The following is a 17824-nucleotide window of genomic DNA, read 5'->3' as shown; positions in this document are numbered from 1 at the left end:
TGCTGTCTGTCTGTCTGGCGGAGCGACGTGGGATGTTTTCTTTCATTCTCATTCGTTTCACACTCATCTCACACTAGTGCTGTAGCCCTGATGGAGCCTGATGTAGCCTGATGGAGCCCTGATGGAGCCTGATGGAGCCTGATGGAGCCCTGATGGAGCCTGATGGAGCCTGATGGAGCCTGATGGAGCCTGATGGAGCCTGATGGAGCCTGATGTAGCCCTGATGGAGCCCTGATGGAGCCTGATGGAGCCCTGATGGAGCCTGATGGAGCCTGATGGAGCCCTGCGAGCGCAGGTCCCGTTGGCAGAATGGCACACATTCCAAATTTAGAGCATTTCTGTTGGGCAGATGCGGGCGGCGCATGTGTGCGCGCCATTTGTCTGCCATATGGATGCTACGCACTGCAATCATAAACAATTACCATCTCCCAGTTTCCCCAAAACTCCAGATTTGCATACTGATTGCAAGAACACCTATCTTCATTTCCAAAAGATAGCTAAGACCTGAGCTCGTAAAGATGCCTCTGAAGATAACTGAAATGATATACTGTAATTTCATAACTTCTTTCTTATGAATATCATGTCACTTACCTTTTTAAAAGCATAAAGAAATTATAAACTTCATCATGATGACTTCAGACAAAATGATGAAAGCCATCTGATCTGCTATATCATTGCATTAGATGTCAGGTGGCCTATAGGCTTCAGAGAGAGCTTTACAGACAGGCACGGCAGCATACAGCAGGTCATCCTGTGGCAGGTGAGAGGCCGGCGTTGGCCATTAACCTGCAGTAATCAGGTGGAGCCACAGAGCCAGAGCAGGGGCTGTAAATGGCAAATGAGCGGCAGGACAGACGCGCCACTGAGCCGCAGAGTCGCACAGCCTCCCCAGAGACGGGCGGGGGGGGGGGTGGGGATGATGGGAGCCACGGGGGGTGGGGGGGTGGGGGGGGGGTGGGGATGATGGGAGCCACGGGGGGTGTGGGGGGTATCTTTTGGAGAGTGGAGGGAGGAGTGGAGGGAGGAGCAAAGGGCAGATGCTGGCTTGGTGGAAAATGATCACCAATCAACACACACGCAGTGGGATCTGTCTATATTCATGCCCAAAAAGAAACCTCGGATGTGGCTGAAAGGAGAGAAGGAGAGAGGGAGGGAGAGAGAGCGCTGAGAGAAAGAAAACAACAAGAGCATATGGGGCCATCAGAGTGTTCAGCGTCTCTGTGGACATTTTGATTGGCTCGCATAAAAGCTGGAAGGTGACCTCTGATTTGATGTTGCTAAGACACAGAATGGAGATGCAAGGAGACGTGAGAGGCAGGTACATCTCAGACATGACCAGCATGTTGGCCACATATTTGGAGTTGAGTAATTATGTGTGTGAAACTATGAAAATATAGAAACTAAAAAAGACATTCCGTGTGTTGAGATGTTTAATATGCTTTAATGCCATATATAATATGCTTTAATGCCAGTATAATAGCTTCCCCCAAATAAATTCATCCCTCAGATTTCTTAAACTCCTAAAATGATAATTACGAACCCAAATAATCAGGATTCATGTTTTTGGGCCTGTCTGTGCCAGTAATATTTTGAGCAGGGGTGTCTGCACAGTGATGCTGTGGAAAAGATGAATTGATTGTTACAGAGTATAAACACTCTGATATGCTAATCTGTTTTTTTTTTCAAAGCTCTCAGATCTGAAAAGGGCAAATCCCATAATCCTGATTGTCAGCATTTTCACATAGATTTTGCTTTTATTTACTGGTCACTAGGTGGCACTAAAGGCTCTTTCAAAAACAAAATCACAATAGAGATTTGAGGTATATCATCCAAATGAAATAAATGCATTTGGATTCATTCTGTCATTGCCACAACCTGTGCTGCCCTCTTGAGATTTTCTAAATACATAATATTAACTATGAGTCATAAAAAATAGCAACAGGCTGCCATTATCTGTAAAAAATATGCCCAAAGAATCTTCATGAAATAAATCAGGGAGAACAGAAGGCAAAGTTCCTGTGCCAGGCAGATAACCGAGTCCAAGAGACACCCACCAGACGTCTCTGCTTCCTGACACAAATGCTCTGCAGTCATAAACCAGATGGCAGCGTGCTGTCTCACTCTCTCAATTACAGAACATACAAGAACCATGGTGGAGACAAGCGTGACACGTGTGTGTTAGTGTGTGTGTGCGTGGGCGTAGCGATCATCTCTCCTCATTTTCAGCTGATTTAATTTACTAATAAAAGTGCTGTCATCTTTGAGCACAGAGCTGTGTGGAGATAACTAGTAGAATTTAGGCGTAAGTGTGTCGCCGGGCTCTAGGTGTGTCGCCGGGCTCTAGGTGGGCTTCATACAGTAAGTGTGTCACCGGCTCTAGGTGTGTCGCCGGGCTCTAGGTGGGCGTCTTGACTGTCCTACCTTTGGTCACCATGCAGGGGTGAGGTGGGGAGATGGATCCCCAAGCTCAGTCCTGGCCTGAGGTGACGCGTATCCAGCCCTCCCCTCCCCGAGTCCCTCACCTACAAAAATAACCACTAACAGCAGGAAGAGCTGGTCACCTCCCACTCAGGCAGTCCAACACACAGCACCACAGAAGGCAGCACACACACTCTCTCACACACAGACACACACACACACACTCTCTCACACACACTCTCTCTCTCTCACACACACTCTCTCACACACACTGTCTCTCTCTCTCACACAGACACACACACACACTCACAGGGCTGGCTCATGCGCAACACAAGCTGCAATAACAAGACCAGCACAATGCAGCTTCACAATGGGATGGAACAAAAAGGGGACTTTCAATTCCTGGATCATCCAACGTGTGCATCCCTGACATGCTGGTGTGTTGCATTCACAGTTTGTCTATATATCCACATAAGAGAACACACACTTATGACACTATATGTTTATATAAGAGGCACACACACTTATGACACTATATATTTACATAAGAGGCACACACACTTATGTTTACAGATCATTATATTTATTCATTCATCATTATACAGTATTTAGAATTTCTCAAATTTCATTCTCAAACTCGCATATGGAGGAACTTAAATAAAGAGAAACACATAAAATAAAACTGTTAGTAAACTCCAGAAAATGACATTGTGTCATCAGTATAATACAAAATCCAATACACATGAAGCAACCCATGGGGCATCCAGGAGGAGATGCTGTGGCAGTAAGCCTCACTGGCACTTTGTGGGGCATAGTGGTAATTAGGGCAGTGGCCTTCCGAGGGGTCTTTAAAGGAAACACCTGGTATTTTTCAAAGTTACCTGATTTAATGCTCAGCAAAGTGTATACAAATGTGTTGAGTTTCAGAATAAATTAGACTATTCCAGAATAAATTAGACTATTCCAGAATAAATTAGACTATTCCAGAGGGGATGGATTTGCAATGGTGTTGTTTGCCTTGTTGTTTGCACCTTTGCACAATGGCCACAAATAAAAGCTTTGCTGTCCCATTTACTACATGTTGACCAGTTATGTATCACCAGTTAGCATATGTATCACCAGTTAGCATATGTATCACCAGTTAGCATATGTATAACCAGTTAGCATATGTATCACCAGTTAGCATATGTATCACCAGATGTATAACCAGTTAGCATAACCAGTTAGCATATGTATAACCAGTTAGCATATGTATCACCAGTTAGCATATGTATCACCAGTTAGCATATGTATCACCATCACAGCAGCCTAATGTTGCTTGTTGTGATTTGTAGTATAAACTTCAGGCTCCAGTCACTCCAGTGTGTTACTCTGCTGCCTGGATCTGCATACTTGATCGCCTCTAGAATAGCCCAGTTTATTCTGAACACCATACATTTATTTACTTCTATATGAGCAATAAATTGCATCATTTTTCAGAAAATCACTGGCGTTTGCCTTTAAAACCAATTGCATGCTTGCAATCCACCCTGGGAAAAAGGAAACAAGCTAAGTCCCACCATATCCCCAGATCATCTGCCATGCGTAAATCCTGTTTCCATGGAGCAGTCTGCTCTGAAGCCTGAACAGCTACCTCCCCTAGCCCCATACTGCACATGAATGTGGCAATTTACCAGAGCTGTATTACTCTAACACACACACAGAGGAGCTGTGGGGGAAAAAGAAACACTGTCATAGCTGAGAAATCTTTGACATAATTTTGAGAGGGTAATGAAAAAGCACCCACTATGCATACTGCAAAACACAACGCTCAGAAAAAAGAAGATAATATTGAACACAACACCATCAACAGGTCATACCTTCATCTTTCATCAGTGTTAGGCTTTCCACTCTGTCTCCTAGGCCCAACAAGTCCACATATTTACAAAACAACAACATATCTACATATAAAATGCTTACAACCGAACTCAAACTTAAAACTTGATGCAAGTTATGAAAAAAAAAATCACAAAAGTCAATTCCATTCCCCAAGCAAGGTCCTTGGTGTTGATGTCAATGGACATGGAATTCTACATTTGAAAAAAAAGTGTTGTATGAAACCAAAAGTAAACAGACAATTCCCCCTCACCCCATTTCAGTCTTATTCACCCAGCTACACACTCATCCATTCACACACGCAAACACACACACACGCAAACCAACCAGATATTTAGACACCAAAAAAGCATAGACAGAATCATTAAAAATGCATGTGCCAATAGCGTCATAGTATTCAATAGAGGCACCTCATCTTCACCTACATGTATTTACTATTGCAGATTAGAATATGTAGTCACAGCCAGCCTGCATCAGTCATACAATGCCAAAGCCATGTCCTTGAGAAACTGGTACTGAGCTCAGAGGCTGAAGCTTATTGGAAAGGAGTCTAGAAGCAGAGCTCTCTACAAAGGCACTATATGCTGAAGGCCACCCTGCACTACGTTGGGTCAGTTTGGGATACCCTGGTCCTTCCTTAAAGGGGTGGTTCAGGATTTTGGACATAAGACCTAATTTCCAAGTAAGCAAGTGTGATATTTATCAGTGGAGACCGTTTTCAACACGTTTCATCCAGTCCTTCTAATTGCAGAGTTCGCAGGTGCTAGGCTAGCGCAAGTCAACGGTATGTGCTAGCCTGCCACTAAAGACAGTCTTACCCACTCTAAACTACACCTGAGGCAAATTCCAGACAATCGATGTAAATATCTGTGTTGATAGAATAGTGTAAGAAATACAACTACCCTTGCATCGCGTTGCAATAGTTATACTTTGGTCCCTGAAGTTGTTAGTAGTCATTTTGCAACTCAGCGGCGGACTGCTATTACCAAGGCTACTACTAGGTATCCCCATTGGAGTGCGCTTTACTGTTTACTTTTCGGCGCAGTACTACTAACCGGAGAAGTATAATTCCGCCGCTGCTAAGAAACTAGTCCATCAAAATGTAATGCGATCGTTTAAATGCAAGGATAGAATAACGTTAGAAATAACACTATCAATGCAGACATTTACATCGATAGTCTGGCGTTATAATTTGTTTGCCTCGGGTGTACTTTGGAGTGGGTAAGACTGTTTTTAGTGGCAGGCTAGCACATACCGTTGACTTGCGCTAGCCTAGCACCTGCGAACTCTGCAATTAGAAGGACTAAATGAAACGTGTTGAAAACGGTCTCCACTGATAAATATCACACTTGCTTACTTGGAAATGAGGTCCTATGTCCAAAATCCTGAACCACCCCTTTAATCCCCTCATCTGTGGGCTGCACTCGTGCCCATGGAAACCGTACAAGGTCACATGCAGGTCACGGTCATGAAGATGGGCTCTGAGTCTGGGGTCATGCAGGGGTCAGCGCCTCCATGGCTGAACATGCAGCAGCAATGTGAGCTTCTCAGGAGTGAATAGAACCAAGGTGGGGGGGGGGGGGGGTCCAGTGCACTTAAGAGTGCACGCTTTCCTACATCGCCCAGTGTCCAACAATATTCCTATTCATGGCACCCGTATAGAAATATCTGCCATTTGACAAAAAAAGACATAATAATAACTTTAGTTTCTCACAAAAATGTACATTATGACATCTCTGCCTTTCATATACAGTATGTAGAACCTGAATGCATTCCTAGTCACTTTGTAGAGAACTGCACCATAAGCAGGCCTGTTAAGCAACCACGGAATGGAACTGGAATGCCTATGATCACATGACTGAGTAGTGCTAACGCCCCTATTGGTCACTGGAAGTGATGGGCAGAGGATGGGCAGATGTTAGGCAACACTAGCTGAATACTGAATAAAAGGAAAGTTAATAATGCAATATGTAAGACTCTCAAAAGCCAGTGGTCTGCTTTCCATTTAGCAACCTACAGTGCATTCCTTTCTCTCCCGCCCCCCCGCCCCCCCCCCGCCTCCCCTTACCACACCAAAATGTTCCTCTGTCTCTTTGACTGTTGTCCATCTGTCTTTGCATCTATTAAAATGGGCACTCAAAAGAGGGTCTGTCCATAGCGCGGTCAGTCAGCTTTATCGGAAACATTAGCGCCATGGTGCACGCTTGCCCCCGGTTCGGCGGCGTTACACAAAAGAATTCATGGCGTTAACGGGGGACGGCGCTTCGGAGCTCTCAATGCACTCAGCCGTGTCCCGCTCCTTCCTGCCGCTATACTGCCCGATAAACGAGCCGTCCTCGTTGAACTGTCCGTCGCCGCCGTCCCCGTAGTCAACTAAACTGTCGTCACTGTCGTCTCTCTTTACCGTCCCATTGGACGGAGTGCGGCTTCCTTTTAACGGTTTATGGTCCTCATTGTCACTAGGAGAAAATAACATGCAGGTGGTTACAGGTGAAATGACGACATATGTCACATGGAGTTTTTAGTTCCAGCTGGAGCACTGAGGCAGAAAGCATGCAAAGGGCTGTAGCTGAAGGTCATATGAATGTGTTCATGCTGCATGATAGAACTGAAGTCAGGATCAAGGTCTTTACTGTTGATCTGGTTTCTCTCAATTCAAGATGTGCTGTTTGACAAATGCAAGTGAACATAACAAACATATTCACTTTTGTCTTTGGCAGAGACATGGGTGACACTAATGAGCTTTTCATGCAGTCAGATGATGATGCCAAGTGTTGCCTTAGCACAGCCTAAACATTTTGATGCTCCAAACCAATTTTCTTGGAAAAACTGCTTGAGGTTATTTCACTATCTCAATTGCTATGATAACACTGAATTTTCAGCTTATCTCGTATCACATTATCACTCTGAGGACTTTTTAGTCTTACATACAGTTTAGGCATCCTACAATGAGGCATGACTATCAGAGTCAGTGCCTTCCTTATCAAATCCCATTGGCCAGAGCATAAAATTACGTTCATAGTGATGTCATGTATCACTACAACAATGATTGGAAAAAAACATCTGTGCCATAAAGTATTGATTGAAGAGCTCAAACTGAATACACAAAATCAAAGAAAGTGAAACAAGTACAAAAAGTGTAAGAAACAGCTGGCTTGTCAAAATGAAAACAATATATGAGACAGTTAACTGTAATGAGGTCAGATATTTCCCTTCCATCATAAAGCGTCCAGGACACTGCTGTGGAGGTCAAGAGTTCATTCATCATGACACTGCTAGCCCTGAACAGATGACATCAGCAGCTCAGCAGCAAAGATTAAAGACCAAATACTGAACGTGTTGATATCATTTGTTACTGGTGCTGACAGGGCCTTTTGAACAACCTCAAGTGTGTGACTCGTTTCATGATGGGAAGCTTATGTAAAGTGCACTCCAAAGATGGCACACACACACACACACACACACACACACACACACACACATTTTCTCCCAGTGGCATCCAACAACCAACATCTACTACAGAGTCTTCCTACACATGCGGGTCTTGTGTTACCCTCCTTACCTTCTGGGAGGTCTACATTCCCTGTACACGCAGAAAGCAAGGGGAACAAATCATAAAGAGTCAGGGATTGGGGAGAACTACGAAATCTCTTCTTGTTGCCCCAGCAGAGTCTCATCTGACTGGGGGTGTGCACAGGAATGCACCGGGGCGGGCGGGGTGGGGGGGGGGTTTGAGGATGGAGGGGTAGGGGCTACTAGCAGGCACAGAGTTGATGAAATGTATCAGTCATCGAATCATCTGAGCAGAACAGCTAATCTCACCTCAACAGTGACAAATGCATTGGCCCATAAACCAGGAAGATTTTTTACAGCCAATAGGGAAAGGTAAGAAAGGGGGAGGGGCAGGAGAGAGAGAGAGAGAGAGAGAGAGAGAGAGAGAGAGAGAGAGAGAAAGAGATGTACCATAAACAGAGATCTATAGAGTGAAGCATGCCTTAGCCTGATGTGTCCAAGAAGTCTAATCTGTGCACCCCATTTCACATCCGTGTCACTGTGTCAGTCCTTGATTATATTAAACCTCTCAGTATGGTCATTCAAATATGAACCCAATTTATTCAAATCAGCTAAGCTAGCATACACTTGACTTGTTGAGGTGAAGCGTCAATATTTTCCTCTAGGGAAAACCACCACAAAGGCAAGGTCACAAATCATCCGTAAATAATCCTTTTAAACCCTTGCTAATTCTAAATTATGTACCGGTATATGTTATTATTGTACCACATACATTCCTACATGAGGCTAAACAAACTAGCTACAAGCTGAAGCAGATTAGCTCGCATAAATATTTTCTTGGGACATTGTGGATTGCCCTTTAACCTTTGAGATTACACAGTGGATGGAGATCTCCTTTTCACAAAAATAGCACTGGCAAACATAATTCATATAATATATTAAGCCAATAGCATTGGCAAACATAATTCATATAATATAGCCTTATCTTGAGCAGATAGGACTCTCTGTATTGCCACTTGATGGTGACCCCTACCATCAGATCTATTATTTTCATACATGGTCATTTACACATTATGTTTCCAGATCACGTCATATCAAACATATACATACCTATACCAAGTAATATATTACATATGTTAGCCATGCATAGTACACAACATTATATATATATTTCTTTATGCCACAGCATGAAATTGTAAGGAGAGTCAATAGATTAAATCTATGTAGCAATAAAAATATAAAAGTAATTAACATACAAAACAACTAAAAAATGCAATCATCATCACAAATAAAAAATGGCAAGTAAAAAAAGAATATTCAAAAAAGCTTTACAAAATAAAGTGCTAAAATATATTCTCTTATTTTCGTGCAACTGAGAAAGCAGGCTAATTCTGGAGGTCTGATTAAAAGCAAGCATCACAGCAACATTGCTTTTCATTTCATAAATGTGGGAGAATCCTCACCAAATTCATAATACGTCATTATGCATAAATATGTTTCCAAAGATGATGTATGACAGTAAAACTTAGTATCTCATAATAGTTCTGTAAATAATGTATCTAATACTAACAGCCTTATAAAGGTGCATTAAATCTGCCGATTACCTGAAAAACTATTACCCTGAATCTAGAATTAGTGCCTTAACAATGAAGCAAATCCAATGATGACAACTGAACTATACACCAGGTTAAAAAAAAACTAAAAATTAAAAAATACATTTGTGCTTGAACACCAGTTGTTTGGAAGTCTTCTCTGGATGATGTTCTGTGTCTTGATTGTGATGTTGTTTTCTACATACCTTCCAGTCCTGCTGGGGGGTTGGGGGTTTGGACAAGAGGGGTTCATGGGAAAGGGGGTTGTGTGTGGACAAAGTGGCACCCGTAGGCTCCACGGCAACAGTCAGATCTCTCACCTGTACTCTCCAAAAGTACAGTCCTCATCTTTCATGGGCTGGATCTCTGGGTCAGCATGGGCATCTTCCTTCTCTTTTACTGGCAAGCAAGAACACACGAGAGGGTCAGCAATCAACGTGCAGGACAATGCTCCACATACAAGACCCTATAGCCTCATCTACGGAACCTATTGGAAGCCTAGTGGATGACACTCCTGCTTGTTCTCCCTGGGGCCCTTACCTGGGTATTTGCCTCCCTTATTTCTCTTGATGAAGCAGACGATGAGGAGGACCAGGATGAGGAGAGCGATGGCACACATGAGGCCAATGAACCAGCCCTGTGTAGCGATGTCCACCTGCCTGCTGGCCATGGCTGTGAAGCACAACGGCACACGGTTAGAGACAGGGCCTCGGAGTATAAAGCGCATCTATGGCATTAGATAATACCACATCACAGGTAACAAGATGAATTGAATGTAACTCAATTTACAGTACAGTATTGATGTATACAATAATAGAGCTATTTGTTCAAGACAATGGAAGACTATCTGTAAAATGCATCCAAAAGTTCACAACACCCTGGACAAATGAAATAAAGCATCAGTAGAGATACATTATCATCAACAAACTACATCCATATACAATAAATACACTTGTACATTCCCAAACATTCACTCACCCTCAAACACAAACAAACAAACAAAATGAATGGGGGAGTAGAACAAAAAGTAAACACTTGTTTTCTTCTACGGGAATTAACGATGTCCTGGACAAGGTGCACCCATCCAACTGTGCAATGCAGACAACAACATCATCATGCAGCAAACACATGGTCTAGGACACTACCAAACATCCCACAAGTCTCCACACAAGTGACCTGAACAGAAGGGCTGCTTTCCCATGCGGGGCAGTTCACTCACAGACACACAGCCAGGTATGGCTCAGGCAAGGCTAATGCTAACGCTAGCATTCACAAATGGACGTTCTCAAGGCCACAGACACCTGGGCTGAGAGCCAGCCTCACCTGGAACGGTAACCCAAATTTCTTCCGAACTGTGGACCATTTGATCAGCGTGGCCCCAAGCCACCACGCGAACTCTGTAAGCCAGGCCCTCCTTCAGGCCCTTTAGAACATGGGACTGCGAGCCATTCACAAGCTCTCTTTTCTGCTTTTCTTCGTTACCTGAGGGGTAAATGGAAGTTCAACGCATGGACACCACATGTGGTGGAGATCTCATGAAGTTCTATATGGACTGCAGGCCACGTGCTTCATGCAGACTAACTGTATTTTATTAAGCTCCTGATCTGAAATGGTAAAGCTACTATTATCATTAACTGTGATGCTATACAAACATCTACTGAATTTCACCTACTTGTATTTGATTAGACTACATCAAATGAGGGACAGATGGAATTAAATTAGTATGATACAGTCCATTAAGTCATTTATCAATGGTATCCTGAATATTATGTTTAATGGATTAAATAGCATTTCGATGCTTGATTCAACTTGGTTAAAACATGCAACTTAATAACATGTCATCTCTACAATATAGGTGTCAGAGACCGTAATAATCACTTAGAGGCAGAATCCGAATGGCCAAAATAAAATGGCAAATTGGCAGTACTTCAATGTTGCTGAAACTTTGAAAACAAAATACTGACAGAGGGTCTCTTGCCACCTATACACTGCATAGACTGAGTTTATTAGAAAACAACAACAGAAGCACATCTTACTGTCTTCTACATATTCCACATAAACTGTCTTTTCAGGTCCCCAGTACTCCCAACTGATAAGAGCTCCGTCCTCTACCAGGGACGAGCTCACGTTCCAGGACGTTGGAACAGCCGGACGCGCTGGACAAGCGGAGCACAAGAGAAAGGACAACAATGAGTCCAGAGCACAATCACAAACTCCCATCACAGTGCAAGAGCCCTGCGCTTACTCAGGACATTAGGTGCAAATTCCTATTAGCTACACCTCCGACCTTCATATACACTTCATAGCAGTGCTATCAATTGACTTAAGTCTAATGAATGGATGTAACGCCAGCAGAATTCTGGACAGTGTTATAAGACACTAAAGCATGAATAACTACATTTCATTTAGAATATGGCTGATAAAACTGAACACATCTGTGTGAGATCTACTGTATATACGCATGTCTAGAAGTGATGCTCTAGAAGTGATGCTGCAGATCTATCTATGCGCATGTCTAAAAGTGATGCTGCAGATCTATCTATACGCATGTCTAGAAGTGATGCTGCAGATCTATACGCATGTCTTCATCAGCAAAGAGCTGACCATATCAACTCATCAAGACACAACAAATGTAGTCAGTCAAAATCTTGTTTCTCACAACAAATGTAGTCAGTCAAGATCTCGTATCTCATTACAAATGTAGTCAGTCAAGATCTCGTATCTCATTACAAAGTTCTATAAAGTACCACTACAGAGACGATGCTAGCACATGGGATTTAGACAACACACAGGGGCTAGGTTAGGCTAGGCTAGGCTAGGCTAGGTTAGGCTAGGCTAGGTTAGGCATGTGTCTAAAGCGGCAGTACCCGTGTGGTGGGGGTGGCTTTCAGACTGTGAGGTTGGGGAGAGTGGGTGTGGGTGTGGTGGTGGGGGTTCTGGGTGTCCTGGAAAAAACACGGAGAAGAGTAAGAGAGAGCCCACAGCCCACACCGGACAGACAGACACAGCAGAGCCCACACACACACAACACACACACACACACACACACAACACAGAGAATACAGAGGCCAGAGGTCTTAGGCATGCCAAGCCAGCCACATGGGGAAGGGGCCGCAGGAGCAGGAGATAAAGGCCTTCCAGAGAGAGAGAGAAAGAGAGAGAAAGAGAGAGAGCGAGACAGAGAGAGAGAAAGAGAGAGAGAGCGAGAGAGAGAAAGAGAGAGAAAGAGAGAGAGCGAGACAGAGAGAGAGAAAGAGAGAGAGAGCGAGAGAGAGAAAGAGAGAGAGAGATACAGACAACAGATAGCATTGCAGGGAAGATTTAACAGATTATTATGAGGTCGTGCTCAGGGAAACGCAAGAGAGAGAAAAAAGCAGATTCCACTTGGCCTTGCCTTTTAAACTTTATTCTGGGGACTGGTTTTCAGCTGACAGCTTTTAAACTGTGCAACGACTACTGAAAAAACGCATGCATCTGAGATATTTTTTCTTTAAAATAAATAAAACTTCACAATACAGCCTGTACCCTCCGCCATGGAGGAACTATTAGTTAAAGTGCACAGCATGCAGTCTTTTCTGATTTGTCTCTGTTACCTTCACCCACAAATACTGTGGGCCGACCCAGGGCTGTCGGAGGGCAAGAGAGGGACAAGGAAATGGACAGTCAAAAGGAGTGGACAGAGGTAGCCACAGCTAGGCAATGGCATCAGACAGGAGGGATGTGCATTCAAATCAACTCAGTCCTAAAAACAGCCACTGTACTGTACTTGGCATCAGACAGGAGGGATGTGCATTCAAATCAACTCAGTCCTAAAAACAGCCACTGTACTGTACTTGGCATTTGTACTGTGACTTGGCAGTTGGAAAATGAGATGAGTGCAAATAGATCCACTGCACAGCACAGCACTGCCTCCTTCACTCAAGAGCAATTAGCTCCATGGTTGGTGGCAAAAACTAACAGCTGTCTAAATCCTTTTGCGCTTGTCTACGAAACCTGAATAAATTCATTACCAGTGGCGTGCATCTCACATAAATAATGAACTGAATGTAATTAGCAAGAAGATGTGGCTTTTACAATGTTTCGTCGGCACGGCTCATCATTACATTACTCATGGTGATACAGTATCTTATGCACACATTCAGGGATGGAGCAAAAGCCATTGCAAGGCATTATACAGCAAAGCTCATTTACTGCCTCACACCCTCATAGAAGATGACTTTAGATTACCATATATCCTTTTACATTTAAGTAACACAGCAGATGTCCTAACATTCTACACATGCTGCTGTTCTGCTTCACCTCTGAACAAGTGATTGGTACAGAGTCTGCTTTACTCCTAACCTACTCATTACTCCTAACCTATCATGCTTTACTCCTAACCTACTCCTTACTCCTAACCTACTCCTTACTCCTAACCTATCATGCTTTACTCCTAACCTACTCCTTACTCCTAACCTACTCCTTACTCCTAACCTATCATGCTTTACTCCTAACCTACTCCTTACTCCTAACCTATCATGCTTTACTCCTAACCTATCATGCTTTACTCCTAACCTATCATGCTTTACTCCTAACCTACTCCTTACTCCTAACCTACTCCTTACTCCTAACATATCATGCTTTACTCCTAACCTATCATGATTTACTCCTAACCTATCATTAGGATGGATGCTTGATGACATATAGGGACACTAAACGTTTTGAAGTTACTGTAAAAGAAAGCAGCTCTTTAGGTGAGAATGAGAATACTTCTGGACAGTGACTAGCATTAAGCGTGCTAGCGTGCTAAACTTACCTTCGTCGATGACTGTGACGGCCTCCTGAGTGATGGTGGGGCCAGGGCCCTTTTGGGTTTTGGCATTGAAATAAAACTTGTAGCGTGTGCTGTACTTGAGGTTGGGTAGCGTGAAGCTTGTCTCATTGGCTGCCACTGTGACCTCCTTCAATGGGCCCAGCTCATTGCTGTTATTAACTGGGGGAGTGGAACGGGATTGGTGAGGAGAGGTGTTGGGGGTGGGTTTAGCAAGTTACCTACAGTGACCTGGCAGTTTAAACTGACCTTCTGTGTGACCAGACAATGTGAGCACAGGGCAAACTGCTAAAACACTCTATTGTCCCAATACATCTAAATATCATGTAATTCAACTAAATATATTGCAATCAAAAGTCGTTTAAAGATCGAAAGAAGACAGCTGTGACATTTAACAATCACTACAAAGATAATAACTACTCTTCACAAACATAGACAACACAAACAATTTACATTACAAATATATACATAAGAAATCATACACATGCAAAATACATCAGAAACACCATTGATACAGTGATGCTATGTCAGAATATACATCACTAGAGAATTCTGCCCACTCGTTTAAACAGCCATCACAGCCAATCCAATAAGGCTGTCATTAATCCTCGTCTAATCCCACTCCCTGTTTTTAATCCAATTGTGAGGATCATATCATCTCTGGACAGGCCACTGGTCTCTCACCTGGCTGATATTTCAGCGTGTAGCCCGTCAGCCGTCCGTTGCGGTCGTGCGGAGGGCCCCACTCCAGCGTGAGGGAGTCCAAGCTTGGGTTGACCACTCTCAGGAACGCTGGATGCCCAGGCACTGGACGGGGAATGGAAAGTGTTAGTTTGATTGGCCATTATTACCAGGCAAGAAACTGTCATTCATGAACATCAATATACTTGAATTTGGAGCTAAGTTATGGTGTGTGTTAGTTGACAGTGTAACCGGGTCCTCAAGAATTCATTTTTCAAATGTTCTTAATGTTCACAATAGGCTGATAAACGTATTAGAACACAGAGAGAGAGAGAATGTAGCCATGAAGGCCATCTTGACCGCAGCTCCCTGCTCGGTGTCCTACCTCCTTCCTGAGTCGCAAAGTCCTCGTCACTGCTGGCGGGTCCTTCTCCTCGTCCGTTGTACACGCGGACGTTGAGCGCGTAACGGCTGAACGGGTGAAGACCGGGCAGTTTGCCGTGAGTCCGGTTCCCACTGAAGGTGAGGACCTGCTGTTCCGAATGGTGCGGACTGTGATTGTGCAGACTGCCCTTGCGCGAGTAGTACACCTGCAACACAGTGCAAAACTGACCTGACAACTGCCCAACCACAGATATCTTGACCAATGGGAACATCTCAGTCATGTCATCATCCAGACAGCTGGCGAGTGTTACCTTGTAGCCTTTGAGGTGTCCCCGGACAGAGCTGAGGGACACAGGCTCCCAGTGCACATGGGCCAAGGTGCTGTTAATCACCTGGACCTGGACATTGTGAGGGGCTGCCTTTGGCACTGCGGAGAGGACAGAGCCAATGTGACTGCCACCATCGTTATCAGAGGTCACAAAGTCTCACCATCGTTATCAGAGGTCACAAAGTCTCACAGAGTTTTAACTTCTACTTTTTTATCAGTTTCACAAACATGTCATATAATGATGTGGTGAGCAGTATTTCTTTTTTTTTAAATGCTGAAATCTACATGATAAAAATAGCTACAGTTTCTGATGGTCCAAGAGGCCTCTTACAATGATTAGAGCCTTAAAGCAACACCAAAGAACTTTTCCTCTGTCGCACGCACGCTATTTGTTTATCCAGCACCGGCTTTGCAAATAACAATGTCAGACAAGGTAGAATATGGTGCATGATTTATGAAAGTACGATGTATTGCGACATCAGATGCAAGTTAAATTTGTAGTTACTTATGTCTCATTCCATCGAACTACAGATCCGCTACCCGATCTGGCAAACTTACATAGTGCGGTTATAGCCGATAGAGGGCCGCGAAGCGAATTAAGAAGTGCCGTTCACCCTGTTACGAGTTGATGAACCACTGAAACGATTTTGAAAACATTATTTTAAGGTACAAAAAACTCTTTGGTGTTGCTTTAATGTGATGAGTCATATATCAGATGATTAGAGCCTTAATGTGATGAGTCATATCTCAGATGATTAGAGCCTTAATGTGATGAGTCATATCTCAGATGATTAGAGCCTTAATGTAATGAGTCATATCTCAGATGATTATGTGATCTCAGATGATTAGAGCCTTAATGTGATGAGTCATGTCTCAGATGATTAGAGCCTTAATGTGATCTCAGATGATTAGAGCCTTAATGTGATGAGTCATATCTCAGATGATTAGAGGCTTAATGTGATGAGTCATGTCTCAGATGTCTGGACGTAACGGACACTCACAGTCCTCCCCTGAGTATGCGGTGACGGGCGGCGGCTCAGGTCCAGAGCCGTGCTCATTAACTGCCTGCACCTTCACCTCATAGGGCGTGAACGTCGGGGTCCCCTGGACGGTGAACTTGGACACGTTGGCTACTTTTACCGAGTGCCAATCTTCATCCACATACTTCTGCCTCCAGTAAACGACATACTGAAGCCCGGGGCCGTTGGACTGCAGGCCGGTCAGTGGCTACAGAAGAGATGGTTGGACTCATTAGGGGGCATTTGGCTTTTGTGAAACTCCTGCACTTAAAATACTCCACCACATTACATACCTACATCAGCGTAAGCATGTGTGGACTGAGCGCTACAAACAGGGTTTCTGCCTTACGTACCTTCCAGTGTATAACTAGGTTGTCTGGTTGAGTTCCCAGGCCTTCGACTCCTGTGGGGTTTTCATCCGGTGCTAAAAGAAACCAGAAGACTGTGTTCAATTCACTGTGTTAAACTCACTGTGTTAAACTCACTGTGTTCAATTCACTGATTTTCAAACCAGGAGACTGTGTTCAATTCACAACACACAGTAGCTTAAAAACTGCCATAGCATCATTATGAGCTAGAATGACACATCTACATATCGATATCTCCACATTCCACTGTTCTGCTATTGCAAAATAGATACATTTGTCTCTTTTAGGTTGCAAATAAGGTATAAAAAACAGACATCGTGTGACGGGCGAGGGCATCGGGACTAGAGGGTAGTCTGGTGTGACGGGCGAGGGCATTGGACTACAGGGTAGTCTGGTGTGACGGGCGAGGGCATTGGACTAGAGGGTAGTCTGGTGTGACGGGCGAGGGCATTGGACTAGAGGGTAATCTGGTGTGACGGGCGAGGGCATCGGGACTAGAGGGTAATCTGGTGTGACGGGCGAGGGCATTGGACTAGAGGGTAATCTGGTGTGACGGGCGAGGGCATTGGACTAGAGGGTAGTCTGGGGCGAGGGCATCGGGACTAGAGGTAGTCTGGGGCGAGGGCATCGGGACTAGAGGGTACTGTATGCCTGACCTGCTGCTCTGGTTTTGTAGTGTCTGGAGGACGGGCTGGGGAGGCTGTAGCCAACATCGTTCAGAGCCATCACCCTAAACTTGTAGTGGACAAAGGGAGACAGCTTGAGGTGGGCCGTGGTCCTTGTGCCTGGGACCTCCGTCAGGTTGTGCCAGCTCCCATGGTCATGGAGAGAATCCT

At 44.2% G+C, this 17824-nt stretch overlaps 1 protein-coding gene across 7 annotated transcripts in view; it reads right to left on the bottom strand.

Moving 5' to 3' along the window:
- Window positions 1-6517: 6517 nt before the first annotated feature.
- The window catches only part of LOC143141541 (neuronal cell adhesion molecule-like), a 26211-nt gene continuing 14904 nt past the window's right edge, over window positions 6518-17824 (bottom strand). For 3 of the 7 annotated variants that reach the window (XM_076302427.1, XM_076302428.1, XM_076302430.1), the window contains exons 14-23: window positions 17645-17824; window positions 16974-17044; window positions 16603-16828; window positions 15585-15700; window positions 15275-15479; window positions 14893-15015; window positions 14194-14370; window positions 9939-10070; window positions 9719-9797; window positions 6518-6752 (exon numbers count right to left, since the gene is read on the bottom strand). The exon at window positions 17645-17824 is cut by the window's right edge and continues 18 nt beyond it. In XM_076302427.1, the coding sequence (XP_076158542.1) occupies window positions 6518-6752; window positions 9719-9797; window positions 9939-10070; window positions 14194-14370; window positions 14893-15015; window positions 15275-15479; window positions 15585-15700; window positions 16603-16828; window positions 16974-17044; window positions 17645-17824 (1544 nt within the window). Of the gene's footprint in view, window positions 6753-9718; window positions 9798-9938; window positions 10071-10721; window positions 10881-11434; window positions 11555-12991; window positions 13025-14184; window positions 14371-14892; window positions 15016-15274; window positions 15480-15584; window positions 15701-16602; window positions 16829-16973; window positions 17045-17644 lie in introns of all 7 variants that reach the window. The other 4 variants (XM_076302426.1, XM_076302429.1, XM_076302425.1 and 1 more) reach the window with 3 other exon arrangements.

This window comes from Alosa pseudoharengus, unplaced genomic scaffold (genome assembly GCF_046254945.1).
Source record: "Alosa pseudoharengus isolate Yale_2024_CS ecotype anadromous, Long Island Sound unplaced genomic scaffold, YU_APseudo_1.1 YU_APseudo_1.1_scf_10, whole genome shotgun sequence".
Taxonomy (NCBI): domain Eukaryota; kingdom Metazoa; phylum Chordata; class Actinopteri; order Clupeiformes; family Clupeidae; genus Alosa; species Alosa pseudoharengus.
The sequence above is the reverse complement of the archived record's forward strand: the minus strand, read 5'-3'. Positions and strand labels throughout refer to the sequence as shown.